The 16,340-nt window shown below is 47.3% G+C and overlaps 1 protein-coding gene across 1 annotated transcript in view; it reads left to right on the top strand.

Annotated features, from left to right (window-relative positions):
* Window positions 1-7,645: 7,645 nt before the first annotated feature.
* GTF2I (general transcription factor IIi) overlaps window positions 7,646-16,340 on the top strand; it is a 71,620-nt gene continuing 62,925 nt past the window's right edge. The window contains exons 1-2 of the mRNA XM_054166987.1: window positions 7,646-7,905; window positions 15,400-15,505. Coding sequence (XP_054022962.1) covers window positions 15,407-15,505 — 99 coding nt within the window. The 5' untranslated portion in view covers window positions 7,646-7,905; window positions 15,400-15,406. The remainder of the gene's footprint in view (window positions 7,906-15,399; window positions 15,506-16,340) is intronic.

Raw genomic sequence — 16,340 nt, 5'->3', positions numbered from 1 at the left:
GATGGTGACAGCTGACTGTGTTCAGTCAAAAAGAAGGAAATAGCCCAGTGTTTGCCTGAGGAAGCCTCAGCTCCTGTGCAGAGTGCTGACGTGCTGCTCAAGCAGCACTGCCAGGCTCCTCTCCGTGAACACTGCCTCTCCATGAAGGCTGATGATGATGTGGACAAATGCTCCCTGTGAGGAATGCTGAGTGATTAGTTTGCACAAAAATTACCCTGCTCTGCAGCTGAGAAACTGCAGATGGCTTTGACTTCTTGCCACTGAGAGAATCAGAGCAGAGCACTCCCACTTCCCGGGCTCCCTGCTGGGCACGTTGGGATGCTCCTTGCTGCTCAGTTTAAACTCCTTCACCACCAACTTCAGGTGGCTTTTGACCCCTTGGGAGAAATTGTGGTATGCTTTGGGGAGGCGAATAGATCCAGGGAGCTTTAGAGCAGCCTTGCTGAAGAGCTCCTAACCCTCAAAGATGATCCCCATCACAGCCAGCCTGGTGCCTGGCTACCCCTTGGGCAGCTTGTACAGGCTGGAGTCTGTGAGGTGGAAGGGATGGACAGTGCCTGGGAAGATCAGACTGGAACCATACTCTGAACACAGGCAATTCCCTCCAATGTTTATTGGTTTTGTTGGTTTTTATTTATTTCCTTTTACTTCTGTATAAAGACTTTTTTTTTAACAGATTATTTGCCATTGAAATTCTTCTGCAATGCAAAGCACAAATGCTCCCAAACTCCTTTCTGCTAGAAACATACCCCCCCCCTAGTAGAAATGTCTGTCTGTTACTGCAAGCAAACACAAGAATCCCTTCTCAGCCTCCAGTGTTGTGGGTGTTTGTGTCCAATAGGTAGGTGCCCAAGTTGCTGGTCTGTTTGTCAGTGGTTTGAGCAAGAATTACACTGGTGCAGATTTCTTACAGAGGAGCACAAAGGCAAAAGAAAAAGCCACACAAAACCCCAAAGCTCTCTGTTGGATTTAACAAAGCATGGCTGTCAAACTCAGGAAGAAATTAGATCAGAACAACAAAAGAAATAGGGCAGGTTTCTTTGAGGGATTGGCTGAACAAATGGGGCACAAGGTGCTGGCTTCTGCCTTACCTGAAGATCTTTATTACGTAGGCAAATCGGTTTGCAGTGCAGAGAGGTAGATCTGTGTGGTAGTTTCAGGCTGTGCCTAGAAAGTTAATCTTGATCCTGGACAGAAAGTGATAGAATGTAAATAAATTGCCATTGGATGTACAAAGGAAAATAATGCTAAGGTCCAAATAATCCCACTGGACAGATAGCTAACAAAGCTAGCTTGTATAATCTAGCTTTCTCTCTTTTCAGCTTCCTTTGGTCTAGCAGATCCCAGCTTCTGGCTTCTGCTGCCTTTGCTGACCTTGACTGTGTTCTTTGTTGTTGTTAAGTATTAACAAACCACTCTCTGCTCTTCTTGCCCCTTTACTGTGTACAGGAGGGAAGAGAGCAGGGAAGGGGAAGCTATTAGCAGACCCCTGGTTTTGTCCAGGGGGTGTTCTTGTGCTGCTTACAGATTGTAAATATGTGTAAATATTGTCTATTTTGCACATGTTCCTCGCATTTCCTGTTGAGATTGTAGTTTTGCTTGTAAATACAGCTTCATCTGCTTCCATCTGAGCTGGTCTGGCGATTTTGTGCTGGGGAGTGTGTGTAATTTCATCCCACCACAATCTGAAGTCCCACATTTTGTGTTTGCTCGCTGTCCTTCCAGCTGCCTGGGACTCTTTGCAGTGCCAGCCCCAGCCTGGCACTGGGCTGGAGCAGGACCAGGAGCGCGTGGCGAGAGGTTGGCGCAGCTCCCACTCTGCCATCTTGTGCACAACCATCTCAGCTTTCATTTTAGAAACACTCAGTGTCTGGCTGGTGTGTCTGGGAGGAGGACTGGGGAAGGAGAAGCTGATGCAGCAGTGTTTGTACGAGCCTGGGAGCACAGCAACCACTTGGAGATGAGAATATTCACTCAGCCGCTGCGGATACTTCTGATGTCCACGGGCACTGGAGGCATCTCACTGCTCAGGCTTGCTGGGCAGTTTCAAAATGGCAGCTTCTTTTGTGCTACAAGTAGCCTGGAGAAGAGAAGCCTCCGAGGAGACCTTATTGTGGCCTTCCAGTGTCTGAAGGGGGCTACAAGAAAGCAGAGGAGGGGCTTTGTAGGGTATCAGGTAATGATAGAACTAGGGGGGAATGGGGGAAAAAATAGAAATGGGTAGATTCAGATTGGATGTTAGGAAGAAGTTCTTCTCCATGAGGGTGGTGAGACCAGTGTCTCACCAGGTTGCCCAGGGAGGTGGTGGAAGCCTCATCCTTGGAGGTTTTTAAGGCCAAGCTGGATGTGGCTGTGAGCAGCCTGCTGTAGTGTGAGGTGTCCCTGCCCGTGGCAGGAGGGTTGGAACTGGATGATCCTTGAGGTCCCTTCCAACCCTAACAATTCAATGATTTAGGGGTCCTTATGGCCTCTTACTGAGGCCATTTCTATTCCTGATCTTTGGAAAAATGCTTATTTACTGCTCCAGTCATCATCTGTTAGAAAAAGTGAACTGCTTTTAAATGCTTCTTTCTTCTTTTCAAGAGCTACAAGTACACAAAGGGGTGCAGAATTCCTGTCTGCTCTATAGGCTTTATGTTGCCATTAAAATTTTGGTACCTGAAGGATTCCTGATTTTAAGATCATCACTCTGGGAGAACATGGAGGGGAGACCCAAGACATTCTAGTACATCCTCCCTGGCTAAACATCCCAGAACACCCTTAACTGAGGGCAGAGGAATAAATGATAGGGGAAAACAGTGCCTGAGCTTTCACTGGCCAAATATTTATGCTGCCCATGTGCTCACCAGCCATATCACATGCCCTGTGTATACAGGCAAGATACAGTATGTCCTTATTTACTGTTTAAGGGATAAAAAGCTTAGTGAAAGAAAACTGCAGAGGAATCTAGACAACTGGAGCAAAGGAAAATTGGTAAAGGAGCATGAAATAAGCTTATCTGGAGCCATGTGCTGGAAAAATGTGGCTCACTATGGTCTTGTTCAGGTCTGATAAACAAGCATGTTGCTGCTCCTGGGCTGTAGTGGAGCTATGCTGGTTTGGGGGCTGTGATACAAAAAATAAATGGGGTGTGGGGGGGCTTGGGGGGGGTGGGAGGGAAGGAAAGAGATTCTATTTACATATAAAAGAAACCCTGCACAGCAAGGAACTGTGAACGCTGTGCTCTGAGGGTCTGACAGATTTGCACATAGCTTCCAGGCACTGCTGTCTGACTTCTGCACAAAATATAGCAGACAACAGCATTCTGCCTTCTGCTTGGTTGGTTGGTTGGTTGTTTTCTGAGAGGTTGGAGCTTTCTCCTTCCTTTCCCTCTGCACTCCCCCTCTGTTCAAAGGTTATATCCAGGAATCTTGGAACGAAAGCATTTTGAGAAAGAGAGGGCAAGACACCGTGGAAAGGGTGGCAAACCAAGGCACATATCCTGTGCTGGACAAAGATAAGGCAGCAGCAGGGGGAAGAATGTGGATTGGATCTAAACTCCCCATGTGTGTAGTTTTTGATGGGGTTTTCAGGTTTTCCTGCCTGGAAAAGCAGGTCTGTGGTGATCAGTGTAAGTGGTTGGTTTCTCCTTGCCCTTCACAGTTTAAGGACTCCTATAGTTTTAACAGGTGGATCCTAAGGTTTGCAGACTCTCAGATGCTAGATGGAAGCTGTCAATATTTAGATTTGCTTATAGAAACTTCAAGAGCAAGGTGACTGAAATTCCCCAAACTATGCTTAGCTTGAGGTTAAATGTGTAACTCCTTGCATGCAGTGAAACAAAGGCTTTCAATAAAGGTAAAATAGAATAGAATTAACCAGGTTGGAAAAGACCTTTGAGATCATCAAGCCCAACCTATCACCCAACACCATCTAATCAACTAAACCATGGCACCAAGTGCCTCATCCAGTGTCTTCCTGAACACCCTCAGTGATGGTGACTCCACCACCTCCCTGGGCAACCAATGGCCAATCTCTCTTTTTGGGAAGAACTTCTTCATAACATCCAGCTAAACCCTCCCCTAGCACAGCTTGAGACTGTGTCCTCTGTTCTGTTGCTGGTTGCCTGGGAGAAGAGACCAACCCCTACCTGGCTACAACCTCCTTTCAGCTAGTTGTAGACAGCAAGAAGGTTTGTCCTGAGCCTCCTCTTCTCCAGGCTAAGCAACCCCAGCTCCCTCAGCCTCTCCTCCCAGGGCTGTGCTCCAGAACCCTCCCCAGCTTTGTTGCCCTTCTCTGGACACGTTCCAGCAACTCAACATCTTTCCCAAACTGAAGGGCCCAGAACTGGACACAGGACTCAAGGTTTGGCCTAACCAGTGCTGAGTAGAGGGGCAGAATGACCTCCCTGCTCCTGCTGGCCACACTGTTCCTGATGCAGGCCAGGATGCACACTGGGCACACTGCTGGCTCATGTTCAGCCTACCATTGACCAGTACCCCCAGGTCCCAAATAGCCTAGCTTGTGAGTGCTAAGGAGAATAATGCATATTTCTGGGAATGAAATAGAATAATTCCCCAAACTAATGAGTAAGTAAAAAAACCAAACCAACTGTATGTATGGCTCTCAGTTTCATTTCAGAAGAAGACTAAGAGCTTGAGATGGAATTTCTCTCTCTCCTTTTTGTCATTAAAAACCCAAACAAAACAACTCTGAATTTAACTCCCCTCTTGCAGTGTTTTACAGTCTGGCTCCCTTGTTTCAGAGAAAAGTTTTGCCTTGTAGTTGTGTGAAAATCCTTCTCGATCTGAAAGTGAAGCCCAGCTGGTTAAACAGAAGGGGGGAAAGTAAAGCAATTGAAAACACTTCAAACCAAAGAATTTAGATAAAAAAATGTTTCCTGCCAGGAGACCTGACCTTGCATTTTAAACCTAGAAAGAGTATCAAGATTTACTAGGCAGATGTTGTGTATAACAGTCAGTTCCACAATCTGCTGGTAAAAATCCACAGAGCTGTGTGTTGAGCTGGATATCTGATCCAGAAGGAAGTTTCTCCGTTTCCAGGCTCTGAACTGATGGGGAAAATTCCCTCAGTCCAAAGCAATATGGTACAGCTGTTAATTAGTCCAGCCTCTAAAATCATACAAGTTATTCCTAGTCTGAGCATTGATTTCAAACCCCCCGGAGAACGTCTCTGATGGATTTTTCAGTTAGTCAACTTGTAACCACAATTGGTAAACATCATTGCACACAAAGCATGACTGCAGCCCACTCCAAAACTTCATTCAGCTCCAAAGCTCACATGGCTGGATCAGGCAGTAGAGAGGGATACAGAATATCCTGAAGAATCTTTTTCTAAAGAAACGACACCTTTTGACTCTTCTGAGGACCTGCCTGGTAGCAAATGAGCCACAGCAACAATGATCCTGCCAGCAGGAAGCAGCTGCTACATTTGACCCTCGGATTGTTACATGATGTTATGTAACCAAAAGGCATCTTCTCTGCCACCAGGAGCCACCCATGCCTGCAGGAAAAGGGTCCTGAATGATGTCCTGCCAATAAACTGCTATTTATTATACAGGTAAAACTCCTCCTGTCTTCCAGGGGGATTTGCTTGAGTAACTTTTGTACAGGACGTGCTTAGGACCTCTAAATCTGTATGAAATGACTGGGGGTGAGCTGCGTGTGCAGGGAGGTACAGCTGAAAGATGACAGCATGAGGTTGTCATGGAATGATAGTGCCCACTAAAAATGCCATCTAAATGGCAAAGGGACCTGGCATACAGATTTAGAAGACAACTGTGACTGCTCAGGAAGATTTGGTGTCCCCGGTGCTCAAGTCTGTCACCAGATGTTAAGCTTTTCCCTGTACAGGTTCTGCAAAGAGGAACCCTCAGAGTGCCAGAGGGAAAGAGGTTAAGATGGTGAAGGACATTGAGACACTTGAATGTGTCCAGAGAAGGGCAATGAGGCTGGGGAGAGGCCTCAAGCACAGCCCTGTGAGGAGAGGCTGAGGGAGCTGGGGTTGTTTAGCCTGGAGAAGAGGAAGCTCAGGGCAGACCTTATTGCTGTCTACAACTACCTGAAGGGAGGTTGTAGCCAGAAGGGGGTTAGTCTCTTCTCCCAGGCAACCAGCACTAGAACAAGAGGACACAGTCTCAAGCTGCACCAGGGGAAGTTTAGGCTGGAGGTGAGGAAAAAGTTCTTCCCAGAAAGAGCTGTTGGCCATTGGAATGTACTGCCCAGGGAGGTGGTGGAGTCACTGTCCCTGGAGGTGCTCAAGAGGGGATTGGATGTGGCAGTTGGTGCCATGGTTTAGTCATGAGGTCTGTGGTGCCAGGTTGGACTTGATGATGTTTGAGGTCTCTTACAACCTTGGTGATTCTGTGATGAAAGTGGGTGGTGGCTTTTTGGGTTTTTTTTTTCCCCTTTGGGAATGTTGTGGTGGGTGTTTCTGTGTGTGGTGTTTCTGTTTTGCTTGGTTGGTTTGCTTGTTTTGGTTATTTAGTTATTTATTTATTTTCCACTAGGGCGCTGCAGAAAGCTTTTTGTCTCCTTTCCCATAACGAAACCGACGAGATGAATTACATCCAGCTAAAGCCTCCAAGGAGCCACCAAGAGCCACAACATCTTGAATTGCTCAGAAGGTTTGCTCAGGGTACACTGATCAGCAGTTGCAGATGGGTGCTTTTTGCATGAAGTCCACAGCCTCGACGGCGATGGTATGAGAACAACCAAAACGTATCCTGCAGGGCCCTTTCCCGGCAGCCAGCTTCTGAGCCTTCCTCCTCAGGTTGATTTATTGCTGTTTATTGCAGCTAAGAAGCAGCTGAATGCTTTTAAGCTGAGCATGTGCCCTTCACAAATGAAACTTCCTTGCAGTTGCAGTGTTTGGCGGTTACTCTTGAGCAACTCTAAACACACTGTTAACATTCTGAAAATACCAGGGTTACATCTAATGCCCCACTCCTATATGCACTATAAACAAAGTGTTACTTATGAAAACGATGGTTTTATTTTAAACTGAGTAATCCCAACAGCACTTTTCTTGATTTGGTACAAATTTTGGCATGCAGCATGGCAAAGTTTCCGTCCATGTTTACCATGCTGAACCTAAATTCAACAGAAAATACCTTTCCAGATGTTCCAAAACACATAGTGAGCTCATGGGAAACGAAACCTTGGTTTTGAAAGGCGAGGGTGAAACCTTTTGAAACGTAAGGTTAAGGAATGTAAGCTCAGCCTAAGGCCTGATTTCTAAGCTGAGAGGGGGGGCTGCCTAGCCAACGCTCTCCGAGGTCCAGCTCCAGGTGACAGCACAGCTGCCAGGCGGAAGCAGCTGCTGTCACGACATACAGGGGGGAACACGCAGAGGGGGTTTCGGGGCTCGGCACTGGGAGCTCTCCTCGCTTTCCAAGTCCAGGCCGCAGGGAAGCAACAGCCCGCCGGCGGCGGAGGCAGAAGCAAACCCCGTCCCCGCATGGCCACCTTCTACCCTAGCCCCCTCGCCGGCGCCGCCGTAAAGCCACGGCGCCTCTCCAGCCACTGCCCATCTCGCCGCCGGGGCCAGGTGTCCCCTCCCGCCGCGCAGCGGGGCAGGGCGGGAGCCGCGATCCCCCGCCCAGCCCCGCTCCGCCACCGGACTCCGCTTCCCGGCAGCCCTCGCGAGGGCCGCGCCTGCGCGGCCGCCCGAACAAAAAACCTGCCCCCGCGCGCCGGCTCCCCTCCCCTGGAGGAGCGCTGGCTTAAGCCTGAGACCGTGAGGGGGAAAGCCGGGGCCCTGTGGCGGCCGGGCCCACCGCCCCATCAGCCGCCGGGAAGCAGCCTTCCGCTAACGAGGCTCCGCCGTCGCTGGCCTTCCCCCGCAACCCGGCATCACCACTTCGCCTTCATCGACCAGGGCCGGGCTGTCCGCGCCTGGCGCCAGGTAAGTGGGAGGACGGGAGCGGGGCCTCGGCGGGTTCCGGGGTGGTGGGCCTGTAGCTCCCTGAGAGGAGATCTTCCCCGAGGAGCACGGGGGACATCGTAGCCCCCGGCCCCGAGAGAAGCTCTTGCTACGGCTTGGAGGGTGCGGGAGGGCCTGGGCCTCGCACAGCTGCCATTGCCGCCGTTTCCCCGAGGCCGAGTATGTGGGGGGGCCACCCCCCCTCCCCTGCGCCGAGGCGGGGCCTCAGGCCCTCACCCCCTCCCTGCCCGCCGCTGGGTGGAGGGAGCGCTGCTACCGCGCCGCCGCCGCCGCTTTCCATTGGCTGACGGGGCGGCGCGGGCTTGGCGGCGCTCTGCGCGTGTTGGCGGCGATTGGGCAAGGGCGGGAAGGGGCGGGGCATGCAAAGGAAATACGGAACAGGATGGGGGAGCGGCGGTGACGCGTTTCGTGGTCGTGTCCGGCGACGAGTGGCTGCGACCCCATCGGAGACCGGGTACCACTCAGGACAGGTAGTGGGGTGGTGAGCGAGGACAGAGGACCGACCTCCTGCCCCGGGACAGCAGGGACTGGTGTAGGCCAGCGCCCGAGCAGTGGGGGGGGAGCGCAGCGGCATCTCGGATGAGGAGCACGTGCAGTTCTACAGAGCGACTCGTAGAGTCCTGGAGTCGGTTTGGTTGGAAAAGACCTTCAGGATCATCGAGCCTAACCATTATCTAACTCTGCCCAGTCGGGTGCTAAAACATGATCCTCAGCATCACGTCTCTACTTCTTTTAAACGCCTCCAGGGATGGGCATTCAGCCATCTCTCTGGGCAGCTGTTCAGTGTTTTGAAAACCCTTTCAGCGAAGAAGCAGCTTCTAATAGCTGACTTAAGCCTCCCATGATGCGACTTGAGGCTACTTTCTCTTCTGTCATTTATTGCTAGAGAGAACAGAGTGATCTCCACATGGTTCCCACCTCCTTTCAGGTAGTTGCAAAGTGAGGTCTCTCCCCAGCCTCCTTTTCTTCAGGCTGAACAACCCCACCTCCCTCAGCCATTCTGCATGTGACCTCCAGACCCTTCACCAGCTTCATTTACCTTCTCTGGACATGCTCCAGCACCTCCATGTCTATCTTGTAAGGAAAGGCCTGAAACTGAACCCAGTACTGAAGGTGTGGCTTCACTGGTGCTGAGTACAGGGGGAAAATCACTTCCCTACTCCTGCTGGCCATACTATTCCTGATACAGGCCAGGGTGCTGTTGGCCAAACAGTTGTCCCATTGTGTTTAATCTTAAGAGATGTTTGGGGTTTGTTTTTTCTCTCCTATATACCTGTCAACTGTGACTTGAGCCTAGCACTTCACTTCCACCTCGCTAGGGGCAAATCTGCATTGTGTCTGTCTGTGAAAGGGAGCAGATTGCCTGGGAAAAGAACAGTGTTAGACCCAACAGAGACCCAGGAGAGGCTTCACACAGTGGCTGCTTCAGGCAGATTTCAGCAAAGGTGGATGTGTGTGCAACAGCACAGCCAGCAGCAGAGAACTTCCCTAGCCAGCAGGGAAGGTATTTACAGAGGTCTGTCATGCTGATGTTTAATGAAGGTCATCATAAAACCATACACCTGTCTGGATGTGTAACATTGCCTGCCTCATCTGGGTTCACAACAGTGTTTTTAATCATTATGGTGTTTTGGGTACCACCTGTTGTGTTTTGAGTTCTTTATTTGCTGGCTTTTGCCAAAGCTTTGATGTGTAAATTGCTTGAGGGAAACATCTGCATGGTGACTGTTAAATGAATGTGACCACCCCCTTACAAGCAGATCACGTAGCTGAGTTGTTGCCAGTGTGTACAAGTCTTTAGGTTAATATCTCACGATCTGGAACAACTCTCACACTAAGTGTGACCGTTTGAGGCTGTGCCTTTAAGGAAGGGACACTCTGGCTAAATGTTTGTAAATATATTGTATTCTAAACGAATTTCATTGGTTAATAGGTGGGAGTAAGGTCTTAAGATTTGGTGGGGCTGGAACTTTCCTTCAGTTTCGCTTACTTTCCCTCTTCCAGCTGATGGCTTCTGGGCTTCTGGCCAAATAACAGATAAGAACTAACCCTCCTGTATTTGGGCCTCTTCTGCTTTGCTAATTCCCCTTGTTCTCTTTCTAACCCTCCTTGGGGAAGAAGGGGGGTAGGGGGGTCAAGGGGGTACAGGGGGAAGCCCCCTCTGCTAGGGGGTCCTATTCCTGTTTTGTTTCTTTGCTGTATATTTCTGTATATATTGTAAATTCTGTATATTTGTGTACACAAATTCCCTGCAATCATTGCTTTGTAAATATAGCATTCCCTTTCTCTTCTACCGGCTGTGGCTATTTCTTCTTAGTGGGGGAGGGGAAGCTGGGCCTTCACACATCTGGCCAATGAAATTCGTTTAGAATAATCTTTTCCTTTTTACACCCAACTGTGAATTGGTTATATTTCTCCACTTTCTCTGCTCAAAATCTGCAGCTCACTTTTAAAGGTGTAGCCTGAAACTGCCACAGAGCCTGGTTGTGTACTGACTGGATGGGGTTTTTTTGCAAGGTGGTGTAGGTTAAGGACTAAATGTCCTACCCCAGAGATAAATTCCTCCAGAGGACTAGATAGTCCAAAGTGGGAGGACACAGGATACTGTAACTTGTTATTCCCCTCCATATCCTGTCTCTCTCTATATAAGGAGTAGAGATGGTCACATCTCTCTGTCACCTCTCTGCTCTAGGCATGTAGCTGCTGCTTCCTCTTTTTGGCTGTGTTGGAGTAAGGCCTTGCTCATTGAAGCCTGTTTTGGGGCCCAGCCAGAGAGCTGGGCCAAGGCTGGTTCTGAGTATCTGTATATATCCTTTGTGCCTTGATACCTTTTGTGCTTTTGTTGATGGTTGTAAATGGTATTTCTATTTAACCTGCAATTCTGTGAGTGTCGGCGGCAGAGAAAAAGTACTGACACTATGAGGTGCACAAGCAGCAGCCCAGCATCAGCCGTGGCAACTTCACTAACACATCATGGCTTATATATTCTTCTGTGTCCACATGTCCTTTACTCTTAAGTGATTGGTTTAGGCTTGCTCTCCACGTGCCTCTCTCCTCCTGTTGGTAGCCTGGGGAGTTCTCTTGCTCCTTCCTTTGTTTTTCACAGATCTTCTCCCTTGGAGTTGTTTACATTCCTGATTCAAGGGCAGAGCTCCACGTCCATCAAGGATAAAAGCCACCCACAGCCCCCTGCTTATCTACGTGTGAGAGTGTTTTTATTTTGCTGCTGTGGGGTAAAATACTTTCCGTCCCAGCTCAAAGCAGGACACAAGGTGTTAGAATACAAATGGGTGTTGAGTGGCGATTTACTTCTCTGTGCTAACCCCAGAAGGTTGTTTTTTTTCCTGAATCAATTTGAGCCATTGTTTATTTTGTTTACTGTGACCATTGCAGCAGAAATCCAAAGGACCACCTCACACTAGCAAGGCCAACAATTTCTCACCCTGGAAAACGTTTCAGCACCAGTTTTGTTGTAATTAAATAAATGCTGATAGAGCTTAGACAAATTCACTTCTCAAATATTATATGTAAGTATTGATGGACACCCAGAACTAAAGTAATTGTTACTCAACGTGATCATCATGTTGACTAAGTAAATATAATTACACTGGTAAAGACAGAAATTATCAGGTGGTCAGGACTGTTGTGATTAATATTTCATTTTGTTGACATGGTTTCACTGCAATTCAGGAATGCCTGAGTGGGACACTGTGTACTTACAAACGTAAGTGAATTGCTCCTGGAGTCTGTCTGGCTTTGATACAGAAGTGAAGGCTTACACCAATGGTTTCATAGCTACTCCAAGCTGGGTGTTATGGTCACTCCTGTGTGGTTGGCTTGTGAGGAGCAGTTAGATACTGCATTTTTATTTCATCTAAGATTTTGTGCTTCTATATTGGAATCTTTAGAAGTAGTGGAGATCAGATTTAAACATCTCTTTGCAAACATCATGCAGACTCAGAATGAGACAAAGCAGAGGTGCTTTTAGAACAACAGTTGCTGGAAGTGTGATTTATGTTTTTAATGGTCCTTAAGAGCAGCAAAGGTAGTTGCTGTCTAGGCTGACTAAAGAATCATGATGTGGTATCATGAGAGTACCTAGAAAAATGGGAATTAATTGTTACTGGGTTTAAAGAGTTCTCACAGGTGTGTAATTATAGAATTATAGAATCAATAAGGTTGGAAAAGACCTCAGAGATCGTCAAGTCCAACTTAATCACCCAACACCTCATGACTAACTAAACCACGGCTTTGAGTGCTACGTCCAGTCCCCTCTTGAACACCTCCAGGGACGGTGACTCCACCACCTCCTTGGGCAGCACATTCCAATGGCTAACAACTCCCTCTGTGAAGAGAGACCCTAATGAACCATGCCTCCTGTTCCCAGCAAAATGCTGTTGGTTTGGTGTGGCCTTGTGGTGTCTCAGGGCTATCAGGTGTGGCGAGTACAAAATATAGCTGGGAAGAGAGACCATCTTTGTAAGCCTCAGTTAAGGAGATGAGGAATGGTGGAAGGAGAGGTAATAGGCAGGGAAGTAAGCAGTTTTCTTGATGATAAGAAAGAACAGAGATCTGCTAAACAATTAAGGTTTGCACTACTGAGTTCATACCTCTGTGAGCATGTGTGAGGCTTGGGGTCAGCTAGCTAACAGACTGATGAAGAACATCTGAGTATCAGAGGGTGTCATGGAAGCACCCACAAATAGCCAGCAACAGCCACCTGAAATCTGCTCTCCTTCCAACACTGTAAAATTACATGTTTGGATGTCAGTTGGCAAAGTACTGTCGTATCACTAATTAAACTATTTGGAGAGATGAACCAAAATGTGCACACACTCATTCAGTATAGATACTCTCCAGGGTGGATGACGAGGGGAAAAGTAATCTGGGGCCTCACAAAAGTTAGGTAGGCAGAACCACTGATAAGAAGGAATGTGATAATTGTGTCCTTGAAGGTGGGGGGGGTTCTGCTTTATACCAACCTAATGAGTTCCTGGCCATGTTTGATTACATTTGGAGAATGGGAGGACACTAATGTTAATGAGTTCTTGGGAGTAAATTGTATTACCTATGCCTGTCCTCAGAAACATAATGAATATGTGTGCTTTTGTAACATAAATAATGGCTTGTGCTGTGGAAGTTAGGTGAGTTAGGCAGAGTTGCATCCAGGGCCATAATAAACATACCTCTTCATAACTCTTTGTGAGTTGTGGGGTTCTTTTCTGCAGGTCATGGGAATGAAGACTCCTTAGGGTTCCCTTAGGGGGGAGATCTGACTGCCAGGCTGCTTCTGTGTGGAGAGAACTCGACTCTCTCCATTTATACCCTGCAAGTTGTTGTGCTGTGGTCAGTTTCTTAATTAGTCAGAGAGCTGACTTCATGTGGTGGTTTAGGCTATGCCTTTAAAACTTAGTTACAGATTTTGAGCAGGAAAGTGGAAAAATATAAACAAATCACTATTGGGTGTGAAAAGGAAAACAAGAGATTATTCTGAACAAATTCATTGGGTAAATATCTAGAATAAGAGGAGCTGTACCATAACAATTCTTCCCTTTTCTGATCTCTGGCTGTTTTGCTTCACTCAGGAGAGATAATGTGCTTTTGACTGGCCTTGGCTGAGTCTAACTTCTCTGCTCTTTTCTCTTGTCCCTTTAGTACACGGTGGGTAAGGGGTAAGGCAGAGAGGGAAGCTAGTAGCTTCCCCTGGTCCTTGGCCAGGGGGGTTTTCCCGTTGTCTGCTAATGTGGCAGTTTTCAGGCTGTGCCTTTAACATTTAGCTGCAGATTTCAAGCAGGAAAATGTAAATACATTTTTATTGGGTGTATAAAGGAAAACAAAAGATTATTCTGAACAAATTCATTGGGTGGAAGTCTGGGGTAAAAAGAAGCTGTATCAACATTTCACTTCCATTCCCATTCCTTTCCTTTCTCTTCTTGGCTGTTCTGCTTCGCTCAGGAGATAACAGTGCTTCTAGCTGGCCTTGAGAAGATAAGCTAACCTATTTTTCTCTCAACTCCTCTTTTTCCTCTCTCTCTCTCCTACAAAGAGGAGGGGGGAGGAGGTTTGGGGGGGGCAGTGGAGCAGATTCCCTGGTCTCTTTTGGGGACCAGGGGGGTTTCTGTGTTATTTGCTAGTTGTAAATTTCTGTCTATTTTGTACGTGTTCATTGCATTCCATTGTAGAGTGTAGATTTTGCTTGTAAATACAGCTTCATTTGCTTCTAACTGAGTTGCTCTGGCAAAGTTAATGCTGGGGGGAAACTTGAACCCACCACACTTCTAGACCCAGAGAGCCAGCTAATGTCTGGGGGATGTTAAGCTGATCTTCCTCAGCTTCTAGCAAGCCTCCACCATTTGCTGGCCATTTACTCAGGGTTTGTCAGGCCCCTGTGTTTGTGGGTGGGTGTGTATCTACCTATCTATTTGTCTCTCTATATCTGTGTATCTCCTGGATATGGAGCCCATCTATATTTCTGGTGTGCCAGGGGGGGTTCCAAACACCAGGATGTGTTGGAAACAGTTTGCTTTCACTTGGAGGGGTGGAAGGCTATCACAGTTTTAAAAGGCTATGCTTAATAGTCAACAAGAATTTTCCAGAGGTTTCTAACCCTGGGCTGGACAAAATGCCTGAGGGGGGATGGACAGAATACTAGAGATAAATTTATTTCATTTCATTGGCTCTGCATATTTCTCTATATCTGAAAGCACAGACAGTTTTTTCCTCTTTTCTTCCCCGTTGCTTCTGGCTTGCTTGCAGCTTGCCTCTCCTTTGACCTTGTTCTTGCTGGAATAATCTCTTGTTTTGATTGTGAGTGTGAGATACTGGGGGAAGGGAGAGGGGCAGGCAAAAGTAGGCTAACTGCATGCAGCTTCCTTTGAGGCCCTTTGTGTCCAGAAGGGGCGGGGAGGGGAAAGCCGAGTTTGTATAAGGGAGCATTTCTGATGTTGTTGAATTGTGACTAGATGTAAATGTACCCTGGATATGTTTATTGCCTTTTGTAATTGCATATGTAGTCCATTTTGTAAATATAACTTCATTTTGCTTCATTTTGAGGTGTTAGGTAAGAGGTTGGACTCGATGATCTCTCAGGTCTTTTCCAACCTTGTTGATTCTGTGATTCTATGACGTTTATTCCAGGGGTAAATCTCGGGTTTGTTAGGAGGCAAATGCAACCCACAACAAAAGTATCATTGGGACTGACTGCCCCAGGGGTGGAAACACAGCCCCACCATTTGATCCAGACTGTACTGGAACAGGGTGGAGCTCCAGGGCATCTGCAGTGAGAGGTCCTCTGTGTACTGCGAAACGATCTCATTCTGAGTGAGAATGGACAGTGAATGATGTGTCATGGATGTTGGTTGATGTTAATTGCTGCTGGGTGTGAGGCAGAGGGTGTGGGTTAAGGGGTGGAGAATGCTTTGTGTTTCTAAAGAGCTTTTACATTTCCTTTTATAGGACGAAAATGGCTCAAACTACTGGCCCAGCAGCACACCTTGAAGAGGAGGAATCCTCTTGTAGCAAACTGGTGGTTACGTTCCTGATGTCAGCACTTGAGTCAATGGTTAGTAGAGAAGTTAAGCAGCTGGCTCACAACTCTGTCTTGAATGGCACCAATATATTTCTTCCTGCTGGGGAGCTGGGAAGGTGTGATGTTCTATTTTTACCTTGTCCTGTGCTGTCCAACCAGCTGCAATTTTGGCTCTTTGGTTATAGAAAATCATCCTAACAGATGCTTACCAGGAATTTTCTTTCTTGATGTGGTTGCTTGGTAGTTTTGAAAACTATTTTGTCAACTAGGAGATATTTATTCATTGCAGCAGCGAAGCATGGTTGAAAGGCAAGAGTATGTTCTGGGCATTCTGATCTGTAATGTAGAGTGAATAAATGGTCTTGAAGCTCATGCCTGGTCCACAGCTGTTGAATAAACTTAACAAAACTTGACCAGAAAACACCTTTTTTAAGTTGCTATATCACCAGGCTTGTAGAAGTTGTTTAATCATTGCATAGCAGGGTTTAAGGCTGGCCAGTGCTGTGATGGGAAATGGCCTGTGCTGATTCTTTGAGGGCTCTGTCAAAGATTTGGATCTTCAAAATTGCTTTCTTAAACGATGAGCCAGAACAAGAATTTTCTTTTTATCAATGAAACTCTGAGTGGGATGGTTATGAGGCAAGTGATTACAAGGCTTTTCCCCCAGTGGGCACGTTCGGTTCCTCAAGGCTTTGTGTGCCTTTTTCTTTTCCTCTCAGACCGCAGTTGTTGGTGTCTTTGTAAGTTGAAGCAAACTCTGATCTGAGTTTGTGGGAGAAATTGACCTTTTATGACCATTTTCTCATGACCTCACTGATTTTCTTAGGATCTTTGCTCTCTCCTTGTGCCTCAGGCTTCCTGCCTTTCT

Source organism: Dryobates pubescens, chromosome 13 (genome assembly GCF_014839835.1).
Source record: "Dryobates pubescens isolate bDryPub1 chromosome 13, bDryPub1.pri, whole genome shotgun sequence".
NCBI classification, from domain to species: Eukaryota; Metazoa; Chordata; class Aves; order Piciformes; family Picidae; genus Dryobates; species Dryobates pubescens.
This window is presented reverse-complemented; position numbering and strand designations above follow the sequence as displayed.